We start from the raw sequence: 21869 nt of genomic DNA, 5'->3' as shown, positions 1-21869 counted from the left end.
ACTTCAAATTTTCTGGTGGTTAATTGGAGATAAGAGTCTTTTACAGACTTTAGTGCTCAAGCTGGCTTTGAACTTTGATCCTCAAATCTCAGTCTCCTGAGTAGAGGAATACAGGCATGAGCCACAGGCACTCACAGTGAGACTTTCAAATATAGATACAGGTTTGTTTTCTTACTGTTCTACTTGGAATTCATAGAGCAATAGCTGCTTGACAAAAAATACATTTTGTATCTGAATGAATGATATGAATGATAACTACTTTGAAAATTCACCATGCATTTGCTATTCCACCCTTCTGCATTCACAATATATGTCACTGTGAGGATTAAAGTTAAATGTGAAATAGAGGTCAGTTTATTGGATTATTAAACTTTTCTTATGGGCCAGTAAAGCTTTAGAAATTTAAAAAAAAATGGAAACAAATGACCAAGTAATAGGAGATGAACAGATTCCAAGCAGCCCTCTGTCATTAGCGCGCGTGTGGGAAGGCCAGACAGAGAGTATGTGAACATGTCAATTCAGCAAAGCTGTAGGTCTCCTGCAGCCTGTCAAAGATGGGAGCTTCTTAGTAGGCCACACCAGGAAGGCTAAAATGTCTGTCCAACCATTTTCAGGTAGTTACCGGGAGATGGTCTCAGGGACTGTCCTACCAGGGCTGGTTGAGTGTCATTATGAACCCCGGGCTACTTGTGAACTTACTGTATGGTCTAAGATAGCTTCAGATGTGTGAGCCCTCTCTCTCAAACTACCAGGAGTCAGGAACAGAAATGTGCCCCAACACACACATTCATAGAGCACTGTCCTCAGACACTTTCAGCTCAAGGCTAGCACCCTGCTACTTGAGCCACAGCACCACTTCTGGCTTTTTTCTGAGAATGTGGTACCGAGGAATCGAACCCAGGGCTTTGTGCATGCTAGGCAAGCACTCTACCACTAGGCTATGCCCCCAGCCTGACATTTCTCTTTCTAAATAGGGGTCACTTACATGAACCAGTCTAAGCCAGTTCCAGCCAACCTAATAAACAATTCTGTTCACTTTCTGATTTTTGTATTCATTTACTCTTAGAGCATAAATTAACTGTTCAGTGGTGTTTCTTTGTGGTATTTACATACCTGCATATAATGTATTTTGATCTTCCTGACTAACAGTAGGCAAGGCCTAGACCAACCACTGCTGGGTCTGGCCATACCAGTAAATGATTACAATAACTGCTATCATTGCTTTCCTCCTTTTCCTTCCTGCCTGATCAAATCAATTCTTTTTTCAGAGTGGGTCCACAGTTTTCTCCTTCTACAAATAATCTAAGGTCATGAAGACAAACTGAAATCATTAAATTAATCTCTGGGGATTAGAGGGGAAGCGTGGGTATGGCTCGGGATAGAACCTTTGCTTAGCATGGCGGTAGGCCGTGGGATATGGCTTCACTGCACCACATAGAAATGAGTGAAACAATAACTTCATCTCTGGAAATCCTTTTAACTCTTGGGTTTTTCCACCATCCAGATTCGCCTCGTCACTTCTGGTGGTACCACCTGATCTGCTGGCTGCTGAGTGCTGCCGGGATTATCTGCATTCTCGTGGCGCACGAACACTATACTGTTGATGTGATTGTGGCTTATTACATCACCACACGCCTGTTTTGGTGGTACCATTCAATGGCCAATGAGAAGGTGAGAGTAGCCACGATCCCTGAGAGATTTCTTTTCTTTACTCACAGTGGGGTTTTCCTCAGTTGCCACCCAAGGCTGAGAATTGGGTACATTCTCAGGAGCTTAAAACAACCATCCCTGCTTCTTAAAGCAAAATCGAAGAACTTCATAAACATGATAGCCATTGGAGGAGTTACAATGTGGTACAATTACAGAGGTCAGTGGAGTTGTTGTTGCTGCCATTATTGTTTGTGTTCACTAATTTTGAAGAAATATAGGTGCTAAATTTAAATTCAGGGGCCTTCCCTGTGGAAGTCTTGCAGGACAGCTTTGGGGTGGGGTGAGGGGAACAAAAAACAAATAACAAAAAAAAGTACTTTCCAGCCTGGAGCATGGCCTAGTGGTAGAGTGCTTACCTAGCATGCAAGAAGCCCTGGCTTCAATTCCTCAGTACGACATATACAGAAAAAGCTAGAAGTGGTGCTGTAGCTCAAGTGGTAGATCTCTAGCTTTGAGAAAGCCCAAGGACAGTGCCCAGGCAGAGTTCAAATCCCAGGACAGGGGGTGTAGGAGGGTGGGGAATACTTTCCTTTCCTTCAAAGAATTTAATTTTGAAGGAAAGGTGGAGGCTTTTCTCTTTTTTAAAAGACGAATGAAATAGCTTTTAAAATAGCAAACTGAATACATCGTTGAGTGATCGCTCGCTGCCCTCTCTCTTCTCTTCTCTTCTTACCTTTCCTTGTTTGTACTTCCACTTCCCACTTCACTTCTTTTCCCCAGCAATAGTTAAAAAGCTTGCTCAAATGGCCCTCTTCTGGGAGTTTTTCCCCTGATTTTTTTCTCTGGGCCCAAAGTCAATGTATTTTCCTAGCCTTGGCATTGTATCCTTGCTAGAGTACAGTTGATCTGTGTATCAGGACTGTGGCTTGCATTCTACAGACCTTACAATGCTGCCTGCAATTCATAAATCATTCTTGAAGAATCTATCTCAAACATTTCATTTCTACCAATCACTGCTTGATTTCACCAACCAGTGCTCATCTTTCATCTGTTTCCTCAACCTTCTGAGATTTCCTGCTGCTGCTGCTGCTGCTTCTTATGTTTGTTTGTTTTTTATAATTCTAAAAATAAAGCCTCTTGTTTTCTTTCCTGGACCTTCCACTCATTTTTGCCCTGCCATCTGACCACCACATCACCTGAAAAGTACTGCTGAATAGTACCTTGCATCTTCATCCCTGAGGCCCTGTTCTCATTGCAACTGCAAGCAGAAAACACTCTGAACCCCCAAAGAAAAAAAGATGACTTGTTGCCTAGAATCATGCAGTTAGGGAAAAACAACAACTGCCATAGATCTGTATTCATCTTCCCATGTTAATGTACAATGAATGTATAATAAGGGGGAAAAATAGGGTCCAGCTAGACATGGTAGCTCATGCCTATTTTAGCTACTCAGGAGGCTGAGAACTGAGAATGTCTGTTTGAAGTCAGCCCAGGTAGACAAATCTGAGAGATTTGTCTCTCTTTAATCCATTTAAACCCAGAAGTAGAGGTGTTATTCATATGGTAGAGTACCCAGTGTAAACAAAGAGGCTGAGAGAGATCTCAAGGCATTGAGTTTACAAGTTCAAACCTCAGTCCAGGCACAAAATAGATGATAGATAGACAGACAGACAGACAGACAGACAGACAGACAGACAGACAGGAAATCACAGAAGTCTCATTTCACTTTTTATCTCTACTCTTTACAGAACTTGAAGGTGTCTTCACAGACTAATTTCTTGTCTCGTGCATGGTGGTTTCCCATTTTCTATTTTTTTGAGAAAAATGTCCAAGGGTCAATTCCTTGCTGCTTTTCCTGGCCACTGTCCTGGCCTCCTGGCTGCTTCAAGTCATCCTGCAAGAAGTATTCCCGGGTGCAGAAGACTGGTGAGGACAATGAGAAGTCTACCTGAGGAGAGCCTACCAAAGAGAGGCACCAGCTCTTACACCAAAAGAGCCTCATGCTGTAACCAAAGGTATAGCTTTGTTGCTTATTTCAGGAGAACTGACTGGTAAATGAAGAAGTGGACCAAATTTTGTGTGAATGGTTGGAAAGACGAATGAAGTATTACCTTTTGACTTTTTTTCTAAAAAAAAAAAAAAAGAAATCATCCGGAGAAAGATATATTTTCTTGCAGTTTCTCATTCATTGGTGACAAGGCCCCACAATGGGATTTTAAAGAGGTGCCAAAGAATCTGTTATTCCTCTCCTCATTCTTTCTCTACTAAAATCTTCTATCTACTTCAGCCAATGCTTTTTTTCAGGATTGTTTCTTTCAAGGTCAGAAGAATTTGTTAATGTTTTCAATAAAATATCTGGATATATGTACAGCTACCATGTAAAATACAGTAACCTAATGTTAAGAAGGGTTTTGTTTTGTTTTTCGCATGAGGCTCTGTGAGGAGAAATCCAGGCTTAGGAGTCAAGTTCAAGTGCACTTTGCTAGACCCTGTGACCATGAAGATTAGAGTGGGGTCTGTGAATGCCCTCTGCTGGTACCACACAATGCACTATGTTTCATTTTTACTTCTTTTTTGCTTGTTTCTCACTGATGTTATCTTTTTTCAAAAAGAAAGACAAGGAAATGTGAGAGATTGACTAATCCATAGATTGTGTGTGTGTGCACACGTGCATGCACGCATGAATGTGTGTGTGTGTACCAGTACTAGGGATTAAAATAAGGGCCTGAATGCTGTCACTTAGCTTTTTTCACTCAAGGCTGGTACTCTACCACTTGAGCCACACCTGGCTCTTTGCTGGCTAATTGGAAATAAGATTCTCATGGACTTTTCTGCCCGGGGTTGCTTCAAAACAGATTCCTTGAATCTCAATCTCCTGAGTAGCTAAGATTATAGGAATGTGCCACAGCACCCACCTCAGGCATAGATTTCTCCTGTGTGCAAATAGTTCAGTCAAGCCTCTATGACAGACCCACAGGTGCTATGGGATTTTTTGTGCTAAGGCATGGTTCTGTGTACACGCTTCAGATACTACCTGCCTGGTACATTGGCACCTGGAACCGCAGAGCTGCATCGGAACACGCCAAAAACACTTTGAGGAGGGGCTGGGAGTTTGGCCTAGTGGTAGACTAAGTAATTGGATGTTTTACCACATTCTGCTACACTTCAATCTGCTATTAGAATCAACATGTTAGGCAATTTCAGCTACAAAAAGGGAGGGAGGAGATAATTATTAATAAATTTCTTTGGAGCGATGCAAAAAAAAAGATGGATTATAAGACTCTGATCAGACTTAATACTGTCAGTACATTATTTCAAGCTATTGATTCCCTGGGAAAATTCTTGGGTTCATTTCTCAACTACTTGGAAGTTAATTTGTAAGATTTCTAGTAACTTTAGAAGTTCTAAGGTTATAAAAGCAGTGGTAAGGTAGAGGATTGAGACGCCAACAGAGGTGGAAGGGAGGCAGGTATATTTCTGTTGGAGGTGAAATTTTCTGTCACTTAGAGTAGAAAGCACCCCTAATTTATCCTTATGTACAACTCAGCTTCAGCCTTGATTTTACAAAATTGAACCTTAAATTGCTTGGGAAAAAAAAAAGCACAACATAGATCTGCTCAGAGCAACATCTTCCTTTGGTGCTAAAATTCTGTGTATGTTTTCACGATGGCTATTCTTCTGTGCGGTACAAGAACCACTAGAGGGAGCTTAGTTCCATTCAAAGGCAGGAAAAGACTCAAATCTCATTTTAAGAATTTGAGTGGCCAGGAGTTTGGCATAGTGATAGGGTGCTTGCCTCGAGTGTACGAAGACCCGGATTCGATTTCTCAGTACCACATTGGAAGTGGCTCAAGTGGTAGAGTTCTAGCCTTGACAAAAGTCCAAGGACAGTGCTCAGTCCTTGAGTTCAAACCCTACGACTGGGGGGAAAAAGGAATTTTAAACCCATGACGCTGGAAGCATGCATGGCTCATGATGTAAGTGCTGACCACCGAACAAAAAAAGCAAGCCTCGGGTACCAAGTTCAAGTCCCTATCTTGGACCAGAAAACAAAATTGAAACTTTTAATAGCTTTGAAAGGTTTTGAAAGACAAGGAATTTTTTTTCCAGTAATTTCTCTTAGTAAACCAATAAGTGCATGCCTAGCTTACTGGATGTGCTTAGGCACAATTCCATATAGTTTATTTATTAAATATTGACTGTTGTGATAGAACATGACATTCTATTGGAAACACTGATTTTAAATTACTGTTATATGATTATAAGGGAAAACATCTGAAACCAAAGTCTGGGTTTTTCTTTCTGAACCTCTTTCAAAATAATACAATAGACCCAAGAGTCTTTCTTCAGCTGGGTCTTAGATTGCCCCACTTTTATTTCTTTCATTAAATGATGAAAAGTGCTTAAGTGTTCAGAATTATTGTGCATTGATTATTGGACACTCTCGAGAAAAATAAGTCTAGGGCTGGGAACATAGCCTAGTGGTAGAGTGCTCGCCTAGCATGCAGAAGAATTAAAGCCGGAAGTGGCGCTGTGACTTGAGTGGCAGAGTGCTAACCTTGAGCAAAAAGTGTCCAAGAACAGTGCCCGGGCCCTGAGTTTAAGCCCCAGGACTGGCAGAAAGAAAAGAGAAAATAAAAGAATAAATATAAATAATCCAGCTTGATAATACCATCACTTTCTAAAAGATGTTTTAATTTTTATTTTTGTTCTGGTACAGAGGCTTGAACTGAGTGCCCCGGGTTCTCATTAGCTTTTTCTGCTCAAGACTGGTGCTCTACCACTTGAGCCACACCTCCACTTCTGGCTATTTCCTAGTTCATTGGAGATATGATTCTCACAGACGTCTGCCAGGCTGGCTTTGAATCTAAGACTCTTGTGCAGCTAGGAATACAAGTGTGAGCCACTAATGCTATCTAAAGGAATTTAAATCTACCTGTGACCCCCACCTGTAGGGTTCTCCCAATGTAGCCATCTCATAGGTGCTGAAGAAGCTTGTGACTTGAAAATAACAATGGGAGGTAGCAAAGATTCAAAATGAGAGAGATTAAGAGCAAAACTTTTTTTACACGCAACCTAACCCATCATGCTGCTTGGGATATAAAAAAGAAGCAATTATAAACTATAAGCCTTTGATGTGGTAATTTTTATTTTCTAAGACAGAGTCTTCATTCTGAAGCACAGGCTGATCTTCATAATCCTTCTGCCTCAGCCTTTTCAAGGGCTGGGATTGTGGACCTGTGACACCAGGCCCAAACGAAGCAGGAAATTATTGCAACACCCTTTCGCTGCCAGTTAAGTTATAGATCTTACCCATTACTGTGTTTTTGTAATCCCGTGCTTCTGTTTGAAGCTTTTTCTGTAAGTTAGTCCTTCTGAGAAATGTATCTATAATACATAGCTTCTATAAATTATATCACATTTTTTTCCCCTAATTGTTTCCAATGGAAATGAAGCTCTAGCAGATTCTGGTTTTCTGAGCTCCTCCACTAGATCTGAAAAGACAGCATTCTTAATCCCCTATCTCCAGTTCCCTCTGAATTAATTGTGAAGGTGTCTAAGAATTTATGGGCATTTGGGAAACAAGTTTTACTGTGGAAACAGCTGTAGGGGAGTGAGCTTTGAAGTCTCTGGCTTGTGGACAAGGCCACATGAGAATCATTGTTGTGTTACCAGTGCCCCCTTGTGGTAATATGGAATTATATATCGAAATGCAAATGTTACTTTTTCTAATTTGTTGTTGTTGTTATAAAGGTGATATACAAAGAAGTTACAGTTATATAAATCAGGTAAATAGTACATTTCTTTTTGGACAGTTTCACCCCTTCTCTTGTCTCCCAGATTTTCCCTTCCATTCCCAGCCACAACTTCTATAGTTCTTTTTCAACATAGTATCTAGTGATTACCAAGGGTTCTTTTCTTTCTTTCTTTCTTCCTTTCTTTCTTTCTTTCTTTCTTTCTTTCTTCCTTTCTTTCTTTCTTTCTTTCTTTTTTTTTTGCCAGTTATCTGGAAGTACCATGGGAAAGAAATTATTTTAAGTGCATTTTAAATCCTTGCCAGAGAGATGGAGTGGAATTGTAATTCTAATCCTTGTCCATTTGATCAAAGAAAATTTGCAGTCCATTTTTACTTCTTCCTATCACAATCATTAATGTCTCCCTTTATAACTCCATACAGCCTATTTACTTTGAAACTCCAAGTTGGCTGTCTTTTGTATTTTGTTTTCAATTTACTTGCTGGAATTCATAGTTTCTTTTACAACTGAAAGTTCTCATCATGTTTCTTGAACATCATTTCCTTTTGTTTTTGTTTTGTACTGTACAACTGATAAAAAAAAATGTAAGCCAGTCTTAATACACCACTGCAATGTAAGAAAGTGTAAGAAGAAATTTCTTGATAAATGAGTTTACATGTTTAAATCAAGTATATTATAAGTTATATGTAACGTCTTGAAGGTTTTTCTACTTGTATGTATAAAGATTCTTGGAATTTTTATTGTTGTCATTGTGTTACAGTAATTTAACTCCTTTGACTCAGTTGCTAAAATAAAACTTTTATGAAGTGCTCTTGACTTTAAATATCCAAACACTGAAAATTATGTCAAAGGTACCCAAAGATAAGTTTTTATACAGACAGCTCCTAAGTTCTTGTTTATTTTGTTTTCAATGAGCTAACTCTACTGTTCTCTAAATGGGAAGAACACATTGTTGTAGAATTATTTTGAATTGTCCTAGGAAAGAAAAGAAGAGGAAACTAGAAATATAAGCTAATCTACTTGCCAAGTTGGAGTTCATTGTTTAATTTACCTCCATTGTTAATGCTGCAAAGTACATGGTTAAGTTACAAGATAATTATTCTGACAAGATTTGAGACAGTAGCCAATTGTATTCTTTTGGAATTTTACTGTACTTTTTTCAATGTGTTAAGTGCCTTGATGTAAAGTAAAAAATTTTAAGTGTAGAACTTATCATTTTCCTGATATACTATTTTTCATTATATCTACCACATGCTATTGGAATAGTTTTATTAAAATGCTTCCATTTTAATCAAATCTCTAAATCTCAGATTTTTTTCTCAGTACCTTAATCATTGATCTATCAGGGGATTTTTTATTCAGGTTCTTTTTCTTTTTTAATAAAATAGGAAGATGTGTTTCCTTGCTTGTATTTGTGTTTATAAATTTTTTTTCAGGAAATATTTAGGAATCTAACTATAATTTAAACTTTGAAAATGCCATTTTACGTTTACATTTTAAGTGCCTAAATTGTTGGGTCACAACGAATTTATGCTTCTGTTCAAAAAGGAGTATGTGTGTTTGTTTCTTATCTCTTTACCTTTGCTTTAAAAAAAAGAAAAAAACTGCAAGAGCCTATGCTGTGTATTTACTCAATAAACCACAGTGACATCACCAGTCTTTCCAACATTAGCATTAATGTTTCTTTCAACATTAGCATTAATGTTTCTTTCCATCTTTTATAAAAGAGGGTTATAAATTTACTTAAAGGACTCATGAAAACCACTTCGTGCCTGCAATTCTAGCCACTTAGGAGGTGGAGGTTAGGAAGATCACCATTGGAGACCAGCCCAGATTTAAAAAAAAATAGCAAAATGTTTCTGAGCAAATAATCCAGGCAGAGTAGCACTTGCTTGTCATATCAGCTTTGTAAGAACTGTCTCTAGAGGCCAAAGAGTTGGCAAGATGCTATCTCAGCATAAGCACAGCATGGTGGCACTTGCCTGACATCCCAGCTACTGTGGTGGGAGTGTGTGTGTGGGGGTAATAATAGACAAATCAAGGTCATAGGAAAAAAACATTTAAAAAATGCCCACAAAAATCTAAACTGGAACAATAAGGTTTAAAAAAGGGAGGGGCTGTGGGCTTGCCTCCAATGGGAGAAAGCCTTGTGCCTTGCAAGCCTCAAGGTGCTGACTTCAAACCCTAGTTCTGCTGAACATACACACACATTTGAGGCCTGAATACACACACACACACACACACACACACACACACACACACACACCCCACATGTTCCTTTCTTTTTTCATATATTTTATTGTATTTAATAGAAGGGTTACATTATATTATTCACCAGATAGAAGGTGCATTATTTCACAAACACTGATACCCTTTCTCATATCTTGGTCCCCATTTCCGTCCCCCCAACCCCTGCCCTTCATCTTGTTTTTCCCCCCTTCCCTATCTGATTTAAAATAAGTAAATACGCGTATATACAATATATCAGATAACATGGTGAAATACTATAACAATATGATATAACCAAGGGACAGCAAAAGAGATGAGAGATAACATAGTACATTAAGGACAACAATCACTCATTATATGGCTTTTGTTTCTATATCCTAGAGGTCTTTCATTTAGCTTCATACTATATGGCCTTATGTATCTAGGTTTTGTTCTATTATAAATCTCTGCTAGGAGAGCCCAAGGTTTCTACTGATTATGACAAATGAGGGAATCCACTGAGCCTATGTTCCTTTGAGTCTGGTTTCCTTCACTTAATATGATTTTTTCCTAAGTCTTTCCATTTCCTTACAAATGGGGCGATGTTCTTTCTGACAGCAGCATAGAATTCCATTGTGTACAAATACCACATCTTGTTGATCCACTCATCAACTGAGGGGCATCTGGGTTGGTTCCATATCTTTGCTATGGTAAATAGTGCTGCAATGAACATTGTTGTGCTAGTGGATTTAGTATGTCCTTGTTTCTGGATGATTGGGTAAATGCCAAGTAGTGGAATTGCTGGGTCATAAGGGAGCTCTATGTTTAGTCTTTTGAGGAACTGCTTTCCATAGTGGTTGAATGATTTTGCACTCCCACCAACAGTGTAGTAGTGATCCCTCCTGGCTACATCCCCTACAGCATCTGTTATTATTAGATTTCTTGATCATGCCATTCTAGCTGGAGTGAGGTGGAATCTTATAGTTGTTTTGATTTGCATTTCTTTTATGGCCAGAGATGTTGAGCATTTCTTCATGTGTATATAGGCCATTCTTATTTCTTCTTCAGAGAAGACTCTCTTTAAGTCTTTGGCCCATCTTTTAATGGGATGTTTGTTACTTTGGAGGTTAGTTTTGGAGTGATTCAATTTTTTGAGCTGTTGATATATATTAGATATGAGGCCTTTGTCCGTTGTATGGTTAGTGAAGATCTTCTCCCACTCTGTAGGCTTTCTAGTTCATTTGCTAGCTATGTACTTTGGCATACAGAAGCTCTGCAGTTTAATGCAGTACCAATTATCCAGACTTTCTCCGATTTGTTGTGTTTCTTGGTCCTTATTAAGAAAGTTTCAACCTCTGCCAAGGAGACTTAGTGTATCTCCTATTCCTTCTTGTAAAGTTTTCAGTGTGTCTGCTTTTACCTCGAGGTCTTTGATCCATTTGGAGTTAATCCTGGTGCAGGGTGACAAAGAAGAATCCAATTTTAGTTTTCTGCAGGTGCTTCACCAGTTTTGCCAGCACCACTTATTGAAAAGGCTGTCTTTCTTCCATTCTATTGTTTTGGCTTCCTTATCAAAGATTAGGTGGCCATAGGTCTGTGGTTTAATATCTGGGTCCTCAGTTCTATTCTGTTGGTCTTCAGGCCTGTTCTTGTGCCCGTACCAAGCTGTTTTGGTCACTATAGCTCTGTAATAGAGTCTAAAGTTTGGTATTGAAATTCCTCCTGCCCTATTCTGCTAATTCTTCTAATCCAGAAGCATGGAGGATTTTTCCATTTCCTTAGTTCTGCTTTAATTCCCTTTTTCAGGGTTTTAAAGTTTGCATCAAAAAGGTCCTTTACATTCTTAGTTAATTCCTAGGTACTTTATTTTCTTTGAGGCTATTGCAAAAGTTGCTTTCTTGATTGTTGCCTCGTTCCTCTTATTGTTGGCGTAGAGGAAGGCAGTTGATTTTTGAGGGTTAAATTTATACCCTGCTACCTTTCCAAAGTTTTGAATCAGCTCAAGCAGTTTGGGAGTGGAGTCTATAGGGTTCTTTAAATACAGAATCATGTCATCTGCAAAGAGAAAAGTTTTACTTCCTCTTTCCCTAGTTGGATCCTCTTTATGCTTGCTTCTTGCCTTATTGCTCTGACTAGGAATTCTAATACTATATTAAAGAGGAGTGGAGAGAGTGGGCATCCTTGTCTCATTCCTGATTTTAGAGGGAATGGCTTTAGCTTTTCGACATTAAGTATAATACTAGCTGTGGGTTTGTCATACACAGCCTTTATTATACTGAGGAATGTTCCATGAATTCCTAGTTTCTCCAGAGCTTTTAGCGTAAAGGGGTGTTGGATCTTGTCAAATGCCTTTTCTGCATCTATTGAGACAATCATGTGATTCTTGTTCTTGCTCTTATTGATGTGTTGAATTATATTAATTGACTTGCATATGTTGAACCAGCTTTGCATCCCTGTGATGAATCCTGTTTAATCATAGTCTATAATTTTTTTTGATGAGTTGCTGAAGATGGTTGGCCAGTATTTTATTGAGAAGTTTTGCTTCTATGTTCATCAAAGAAATGGGCCTATAGTTCTCTTTCTTTGATGGGTCTCTGTCTGGTTTTGGGATGAGGGTTACAGTGGCTTCGTAGAATGAGTTTGGCAAAGAGCCTTCATTTTCAATTTCATTGAAGAGCTTGAGGAGTATTGGTGTGAGCTCCGCTTTGAAGACCTTATAGAATTCAGCTGTGAATCCATCTGGCCCTGGGCTTTTCTTGGATGGGAGGTCTCTTATTGTCATTTTTATTTCAGTGTTTGAAATAGGTCTGTTTAGTTGGATTAGGTCTTCTTGGTTCAGTGTGGGTATGTTAATATTGGCTAGAAATTCATCTATTTCTTCTAAATTCTCAATTTTGTTGGCATAAAGGTTTGAAAAGTATTCCCTCATGATGCTCTGGATCTTGGTAATTTCTGTTGTGATATTACCATTCTCATCTGTGATTTTGTTTATTTGGTTGTGCTCCTTTCTTTTTTTGGTAAGATTTGCTAAGGGTCTGTCAATTTTGTTAATTTTTTCAAAGAACCAACTCCTTGTCTTGTTGATTCTTTCTATAGTTTTTTTTGGACTCCAATTCATTTAATTCTTCTTTGATTTTAATAGTTTCCTTCCTTCTACTGGGATTAAGGTTGGTTTGTTGCTCTTTTTCTAAGAGCTTAAGGTGTGACATTAAATTGTTGGTTTGCGACTTTTCCAATTTGTTAATGTAAGCACTCACAGCTATAAATTTTCCTGAGTACTGCCTTGGCTGTGTCCCAAAAGAACTGGTATTTTGTGTGCTCTTTTTTTTAAATCAAATTTCATAAACTGTTGAATTTCTGTTCTGATCTCTTTGATGACCCATTGGTGATTCAACAATGTGTTGTTCAATCTCCATGAGTTACGGGGTTTTCGTTGGTGGGTATTGGTGTTCAGTTCCAATTTGATGCCCTTGTGGTCTGAGAGAATGCATGAAATCATTTCTGTGTTTCTGAATCTGCCCTAAAATGTGGTCTATTTTGGAAAATGTTCCATGTGCTGCTGAAAAAAACATATATTGTGATGTTGCTGGGTGAAATAATCTTCAGATGTCCTTTAGATCTAGTTCGTCTATACAGTTGTTCAATTCTGAGGTTTCTTTATTGAGCTTTTGCCTGGTTGTTCTGTCCATAGGTGAGAGTGGTGTGTTAAAATCACCAACAATCACTGTGTTTCAATCTATGTGTGGTTTTAGTGAAAGTAAAGTTTGCTTAATGAAATTCGGTGCACCGGGATTAGGTGTGTAGATATTTAGTATGGTTATGTTCTCCTGGAGGAAAGATCCCTTTATTAGTATGTAATAACCTTCTTTGTCTTTTCTCACTAATTTTAGTTTGAGGTCTGTTTTATCTGATGTGAGGATGGCAACTCTAGCCTGTCTACGGGGGCCGTTAGCTTGACAAACTTTATTCCAACCTCTCACTTTCAAAAACTGTTTTTGGGGGCAAGATGTGTCTCTTGAAGACAGCAGAACAATGGATCTTGCTTTTCACATGTTACTTTCTTTGAGCACTAGTTTCTTGTTGCTGTTTAGTTTGAATGGGACTTTGAACTCAGGACCTCCAGCTGGGTGCTCTACCATTGGAACCATGCCTCCGCTTTGGCTTTTTGGTGGTTAATTGGACAGAGATTCTTTCTGCTCAAGCTGATTAAAAACATGATCTTCAGATCTCAACTTCTGAGTTCAGCTAGGGTTATAAGCATGGACCACCTGGTGAAAAATGAGAGTATTATCCCCCCACCACCTTCCTAAAAAGCAAATCTAGTAAAAAGCATTTTTTCATGAAAAAAATGAAGGGGGGCTCTTGCTCATCCTATGAAGCAGTCACTGGCAGGGTCTTGTATCCGCCAACACATTGGCTCTACATCTGTGTTCGCTATGAAAGCTGCTTTGTAAGCTTTCATGAGAAGATGAAAACCATTTTCAAAAGTGCTGGTGAGAGGAACTTGAAAGCAGTAATTCTCTTTCTTAAACTCACCCCAACTTCAGACTCCATAGGTGATTTTTTTTTGTATTTTTTTATTGTAATTAGTAAAAGGGTTACATGATATTTGCCAGATAGAAGGTGCATTAATTCACATACATTGATACCCTTTCACATGTCTTGGTACCCATTTCCCTCCCCCCCCACCCCCACCCATCTTGGTTTTCCCCCCTTCCCTATCAAATTTCAAATATCCAAATACAAATAAATTCAATATATCAGATAACAAAGTGAGATACTATAACAATATGAGATAACCAAGGACCATAGGTGATTTTTATGTCTGCAGTTAAAGTGGCATTTTGATTGGTAAAGTTCCCAAATAATAAAATCACATTCAATCCAAAGTGAGAGAATAAATGATTAGCCTGCAGGCTTGAATTGAGGCCTCTGCTTCCCTGCTTTGGACTTTATGCAGGTTTAGAGTCTGGTGGCATGCCCAAGCAAGTCTTGGTATCAGGGTTAGAAATTCTGAGACTGGTAAAAGGGCTCCAGCTAGTGTTGCAGAAATTGGGCCATTTTCATCCCCATTATTAGCATATAGATAGTGTTAGAGATAAACGAGTGTCATCTGTACAGTCTTTAACCACGGACTTGTTTCACAGCTGTAGAACTGAAGTTTGTATTTTATTGAGGTCCTGGTCAAACTCAGCATCTTCATTCTCTCCAAATGATAGCACCATGTCGTGAAGAGAGTACTACAAATTCCAGTGCATTCGTCTTCCCTATGTTTTATTTTTTAATATCTTGCTAAAAGATAGGAAAGCAGAAAACTCTCTGTTGTTGACTAGCTGATTGTTACTAAGCCATATCCCACAGCTGCAGATAAATAAAGATATGAATGCCTGTAATATAAAAGTCACTCATAACTACCAAGACAGAATATTGAGTTATGGCCCTGCGTGGGGCTGTCTACCTGTAATCCTAGCACTTGAGGCAGGAAGATGGTGATTTCCAGGCTACTTGTAGATATATAGTGAGATTCCGTCTCAAACCAACCAAACCAACAAAGCATTTTTTTTTTGCCAGTCATGGGCTTGAGCTCAGGGCCTGAGCACTGTCCTTGGACTTTCTCAAGGTTAGAGCTCTACCACTTGAGCCTCAGCACCATTTCTGGCTTTTTTCTATGTATGTGGTACCGAGGAATTGAACCCCAGTCTTCGAGGAATTGAACCCCGGTCTTCGTGCATGCTAGGCAAGCACTCTACCACTAGGCCAAACTCCCAGCCCCAGCATTTTTTTTTTTTTTATCAGTAACATTAAATGGTGTCTTGGGATTTGTAAAGCTTAGAAAATGTTGGAGAAGTCCTTGATAAATGTTATGAGACACTGAGAACTACTTATTTTTTGGGCTACATTTTCACTGGCTTATACCACATCTCTTCTTAGTAGTGGTGTGTGTGTGTGTGTGTGTGTGTGTGTGTGTGTGTGTGTGTGTGTGTGTGTGTGTGAATACATACATACATACTGGGACTCAAACTTGAATACTGTCCTTTTGCTTTTTTCATTCAAGACTGGTGCCCTACCACTTGAGCCACAGCTCCACTTTGGCTTTTCAGTGATTAATTGAAGAGTGTCACAGACTTTACTGTTTGAACTTATTTCAGTCCACGGCTCTCAGATCACAGAGTCTTAAGTAACTAGGATTATAGATGGGTACTATCAACACCCAGGTCTCTACTTAGTAGTTTAGTAGAATAACAATTGGACATGGGATTTCATTTCACCCACGTATTAGGAGAGCAAGTCTCCTCCCATGGCCCCTGATTGTCTTTGTCATCTCCAGTAGGACATGGTGGACAAGGGGATTCAAAGCCACCAGCTGACACTTGGGTTCCTGTCATGCCATGAGTTCTGAAGCCTTTTGTCATTGGCCCATTCCTCTATCTTAGCACTCACTCGTGATAAAACACCACGCTAATCTGGTTTGTAAAAAAAAAAAAATAGTCACAACTGGTTTTTCAGATTTTGACATTTGCCTTTTTGTTTTCCTCTGATAAAATACAAAAGGGATCGTAAGCATGCAAGGAGATTACTCACTTAGGTAAGTTAGAACAATCATGAATGTACATGGGATCCGTATGTGGTCCATTTAATGAGGCACAACTCATCTGAAATTCCCTGTGGGATGTATGCTTGGAAGTCTTTTCCATACTCTGAAAAAAAAGCATGATAAGATTTTAGGAGATAAAGGCATTCACAAACATTAGAGCAGGAACTTGACTTTTGTTTTTACTGCCTATAAAGTTGACAGAATTCTAGATTACTAAGGAAAGTGAATGCTCAAATTACAAAGCTTATGTGTGAACATGGTACTAAAATAGTCATATGCAGCTCTGGCTAAGGATTCCAAAACTATATTGAAGAGAAATGGACAGAGTGGGCATCCCTGCCTTGTTCCTGATTTTAAGGTAAATGGTTTTCTCCAGTTAGTCTGTCATATATGGACTTAATTATTTCAAAGAATGTACCTCCTCAAGAAACTAATCCCCCCCCAAATCCAACAAACCAATTGCTAAATGGACAAGGGAACTAAAGAGAGGCTTATCAGAGGACGAGGTAAAATTGACAAGCATATGAGAAAATGCTCACCATCCACAGTCATAAAGGAAATGCAAATAAAAACAACCCTAAAATACCACCTTACCCCAATATGAATGGTCAGTATTCTGAACTCAGACAACAACAAATGCTGGCGGAGATGTGGAAAAAGAGGAACCCTCCTGCTGCTGGGAATGTAAACTAGTACAACCACACTGGGAGACAATTTGGAGGTTCCTCAAAAAACTAAAAATAGACCTTCTCTACAACCCAGCCTTACCACTCCTAGGCAACTACCCTAAGCATCATAACCCTGGATATGATAAGAATACCTGCACAGCCATATTTATTGCTGCACTAGTCGCAATAGCCAAATGATGGACAAAACCCAGATGCTCCACTACAGATGAATGATACAAAAATGTGATATATATATATATGTATATATGCATGCAATGGAATTCTACATTGCCACCAGATTAGATAAAATAATGGCATTTCCTGGGAAGTGGATGGAACCAGAGATAATCATGTTGAGTGAGACAAGTCAAGACCAAAGGAACAAAAGGCACATAGTATCCTTAATATGTGGATATTAGATCCAAACAGTACAAGAACGAGGACTCGATTCTCGGGTACTCAAGGTCGTTAACATGAACTTGGAGCTATAAATATAAAACTACATAGACACAAAAATCTATGATGGGATATATATTCTATAGTTCGATATGTATCTATGACATACAAATTCTGAGCTTATTTTTAATTTTGTTCTTAAATTTATGTGCCAGTGATTGCAAATAGAGATCCCATTCTTGAATACATGTTTGTTAAACTTGACATATGAAGAATGATCTAAAAATGTTAATGAAATATTTTAATAAAAAATAAGACTGAGGTTATGCCCTACAACTGACAAAAAGGTAGTACATTATGTATATTCTATCATAATTAAAAATATATAAATAATATGTACAGAAAGTTATAATAAACATTTGTTTTTCTGAGGGCCCCCCCCAAAAAAAACAATAAAGGTATGTACCTCCTATTCCTATTTTCTCTACTGCTTTCAATGTGTGTTTTGTCAAAGGCTTTCTCAGCATCCAGAGAAATAATATGATTCTTGACCTTCGCTCTCTATTAATATGGTTAATTACACTGACTGATTTATGACTGTTAAACAAACCTTGCATCTGTGGGATGAAGCCTACTTGATCATAGTGTATAATTTTTAAAATTTGTCTCTGGATTCTGTTGGTTAATATTTTATTGAGGAGCTTTGCATCTGAGTCCATCACAGAGATTGGTCTGCAGTTCTCTTTTTTTTGTTGGGTCCTTTCCTGGTTTGGGGATGAGTGTGATATTGGCTTCATAGAATGAGTTTGGGATGGCACCTCTGCTTCTGTTTCTCAAAAGAGCTTCAGGAATATGGTTGTTAACTCATCTTTAAAAGCCTTATAGAATTCTGCAGTGAAAACACTTGGGCCTTGGCTTTTCCTAATTGGCAGACTTCTGATTGCTTCCTCTATAAAGGTCATTTATTTTTTGAGTGTTGCTCATCACTCCTTTCTTTTCCATCACTCTTTATTCACATACTAAAGTATTCCATCACTGTTGATACTGTAACAACATAAGATATAATGATGTAGCTATATGACATGTAACAATGTAACATGTAACCTTATAGTTTGTAAGATGTACCTAGAGCTACATGAATCAAACTGAAGTCTTTTCAGTCATCATTCTTTCTCTCTCCCGCTCTCTCTCTGCTCTCTCTCTCTCTCTCAACTGATTTTCTTCCTGCTTTCTTTCTTCCCTCTCTCCATCCTTTACTCACCTTCCATCTCCTTTCTTCTTCCATTCTCTTCATTTTCTTCTTCTCTGTCTGTCTGTCTGTCTGTCTGTCTGTCTGTCTGTCTGTCTCTCTCTCACTGTGTTTCTGTCTCCCTCTGTCTATCTATCTCTCCTCTTATGGAGATAAAATTTACTATGGTGAAACTCACGTTTCAGAATGCATAGGTCCAAGTAATCAATATTCCTAGCTGCTGTTAACTATTCCTAACATGCAGAAAACCTCTCCATATCCCCTCCCCCTATAATCTTAATTTTTGTCTTTTTTTCTCATAATGGTTGTTTTGGGCTTTTTTTCTGAGATTCATTCATGCTGTGGAGTTTATTATAATTGATAACATTCATTCTCCCTCCTTCCCCCTTATTACTTCTTTAGGATATGCTCTTTTTCTGTAGTCCACACTGCCATGCATGCACAGTCTTCCGGCCTCTGCCTCCTAAGTGATAGTTTTACAAGTACAAATTGCCACCTCTGGCTAATTTGTTCCATAGTCTACTGAACAAACATCTCCCACTCTCCTGTCACTCTTCTTTTGTCATAGGTCCTCTGCCCTACTTGTCCCAATCATGGCACTGCTTTTGTCCACATAACGAATTCCATTTGGATGCTGTTATCTTTGAGATTCTACTTTCTGTTGACATTTGCAGATTTCAAAAGCTTCCCTCCCTTCTCTCAAGCTCTGGTAGCATCAGGCAATGAAGAGGAGGGGATGGATTATTTATTCTTTTTGTTACAAGGCATTAAAGTGCACCCTAGGAACTGACCCTGGCCAGTCACCCAGTCTAATCTTGAAATGCTTAGCAGGCTAGCAGGGATGAACCGCAGGCATTAACCATGCTCTAACCTAAGGCACACCTGCAGTCTGTTATGAACATGCACACGCACCTGCGAGTCAGTCCTGGGGCTTGAACTGTGGGCTTTGGACGTCTCCATCTTTTTCCACTCACGGCTGGTACTCTACCACTTACACCATACCTCCATAGTCAGCTTTTGTCTGCTTCATTGAAGATAAGACTTTCAAAGATTTGTCTGCCTGGGCTGGCTCTGAACTTCAATCCTCAGATCTCAGCCTTTCTCCTTCTTAGTACTTCCTGCAGTAGCTAGAATGAAAAGTGTGAGCCCCCTGGTCTTAGCTTGAGGTGGTAACTTCTACCTAATGAATCTGGCACACTTAAGTGGTTTTAACAAATGGAGTTTTCTGGATAGTGCTTTTCCTTTTCATCAGTGTGTTGCAAGTCTTTTTTAATGCTAAATTCTCTTTCTTTGTGTTCACTGACTTGTGGCAAATGTGGCGTGTGGCATGAACTTGCCAGGGAATTACAAAACAGCCAGACAATGGAGAATTACAGCGAAACCTAACACCAGTCTTCTTAACAAAGTAAATACTTAGATATTTTGGGTATTCCATTACCAACCATTCTGGCCCAGATTATGGAATAAGTAGAGGGTTCACCATGCTTGATCCCATCTTTCTGGAGTACACTGTGGTAAGTCCATGTTTTAGGATGTGAAGGAAGCAAAGGAGAAAAAGAATTGATTGAATGCAGAGGCTTCACATGTATCTCAGAAGTAGAGCAGGGCACATGCCAGGCTCTGGATCTCATCCTCAGCACCACAGAATACATTTCAAAAGAAAAGGTCTAACACAGACAATTTTTTTTAATTTTTTTATTTTTTTTATTGTAATTAGTAAAAGGGTTACATGATATTTGCCAGATAGAAGGTGCATTAATTCACATACATTGATACCCTTTCACATGTCTTGGTACCCATTTCCCTCCCCCCCTCACCCCCCCACCCGTCTTGGTTTTCCCCCCTTCCCTATCAAATTTCAAATATCCAAATACAAATAAATTCAATATATCATAACAAAGTGAGATACTATACCAATATGAGATAACCAAGGGACAGCAAAGGAGATGAGAGACAACATAGTACATTAAGGACAACAATCATTCATTATATGGCTTTTGTTTAGGAAATGGAAAGACTTAGAAAAAATCATATTAAGTGAAGTAAGCCAGACTCAAAGGAACTTAGGCTCAATGTTTTCCCTCATTCGTCATAATCAGTAGAAACCTTGGGCTCTACTAGCAGAGATTTGCAATAGAGCAAAATCTTGATACATAAGGACATATAATGTGAAGCTAATTGAAAGGACCTCCAGGATAGTGAAACACAGACAATTTTTATATATTTTTATTGTAATTAATAGAAGGGTTACATTATATTCGCCAGCTAGAAGGTGCATTATTTCACATACATTGATACCCTGTCTTGGTCCCCATTTCCCTCCCCCCCCCCCCGCCCCACCCCTCACCTTGTTTTCCCCCCTTCCCCATCCAATTTCAAATAACCAAATACGAATATATCCAATATATCAGATAACAAAGTGAGATACTGTAACAATATGAGATAACCAAGGGACAGCAAAAGAGGTGAGAGATAACATAGTATATTAAGGACAGCAATCATTATATGGCTTTTGTTTCTATATCCTAGAGGTCCTTTCATTTAGTGTCATACTGTAATGGCCTTATGTATCTAGGTTTTGTTCTATTGCAAATCTCTGCTAGGAGAGCCCAAGGTTTCTACTGATTATGACAAATGAGGGAAACCATTGAGCCTATGTTCCCTTGAGTCTGGCTTACTCAATATGATTTTTTCTAAGTCTTTCCATTTCCTAACAAATGGGGCGATGTCATTCTTTCTGACATAGAATTCCATTGTGTACAAATACCACATCTTGTTGATCCACTCATCAACTGACGGACATCTAACACAGACAATTTTATGGCCAAGCTAAGGTCATGAAGGATCACAAAACTTGGCCTGTAGAAGATAGAAAGGGAAGGACCCAGGAACCATGATCAAAGGAAAGAACTTGAAGTCTAGTGTGGTGACTCATACCTTTAATCCTAGAAACTCAGTTATATAGAGAAAGGAGAAAGGTCAAAATTCAAGGCTAGGTGTGTCAAAAAAAAATCTGTCAAATAATAAAACCTAGGTGTGGTGGCTCATTCCCGTCATCTCAGCTACTGCAGGAAGTACTAAGAATGAGGATCACTTAACAGAGTAGTAAGGGTAAGACCTTACTCCAAAAATAACTAAATAAATACATAAGCACATGAGGCAGGGGCATGGCCCAAGTCACAAAGCCCCTTAGCTTAGCAAGCACAAGGCCTGAGTTCAAACCCAAAAGATCTTTGGAAGGCAAACTTCGTTTTCAAAGTATGATGCCATTCTTAATCATCTTTCCCATTTATTAATGCATATTATGGTAATAGCTAATTCATATATTAATAGTGACTTCGATTAAT

General features: G+C 38.8%; 1 protein-coding gene across 2 annotated transcripts in view; it reads left to right on the top strand.

Annotated features, from left to right (window-relative positions):
- The window catches only part of Sgms2 (sphingomyelin synthase 2), a 57804-nt gene extending 53555 nt beyond the window's left edge, over positions 1 to 4249 (top strand). For both annotated transcript variants that reach the window (XM_090356714.1, XM_090356713.1), the window contains exons 6-7: positions 1505 to 1671; positions 3399 to 4249. In XM_090356714.1, coding sequence (XP_090212840.1) covers positions 1505 to 1671; positions 3399 to 3602 — 371 coding nt within the window. In that variant the 3' untranslated portion in view covers positions 3603 to 4249. The remainder of the gene's footprint in view (positions 1 to 1504; positions 1672 to 3398) is intronic.
- The last annotated feature ends 17620 nt before the right edge of the window (positions 4250 to 21869 follow it).

Source organism: Megascapheus bottae, chromosome 23 (assembly GCF_031878675.1).
Source record: "Megascapheus bottae isolate mThoBot1 chromosome 23, mThoBot2.hap1, whole genome shotgun sequence".
Taxonomy (NCBI): Eukaryota; Metazoa; Chordata; class Mammalia; order Rodentia; family Geomyidae; genus Megascapheus; species Megascapheus bottae.
The sequence above is the reverse complement of the archived record's forward strand: the minus strand, read 5'-3'. Positions and strand labels throughout refer to the sequence as shown.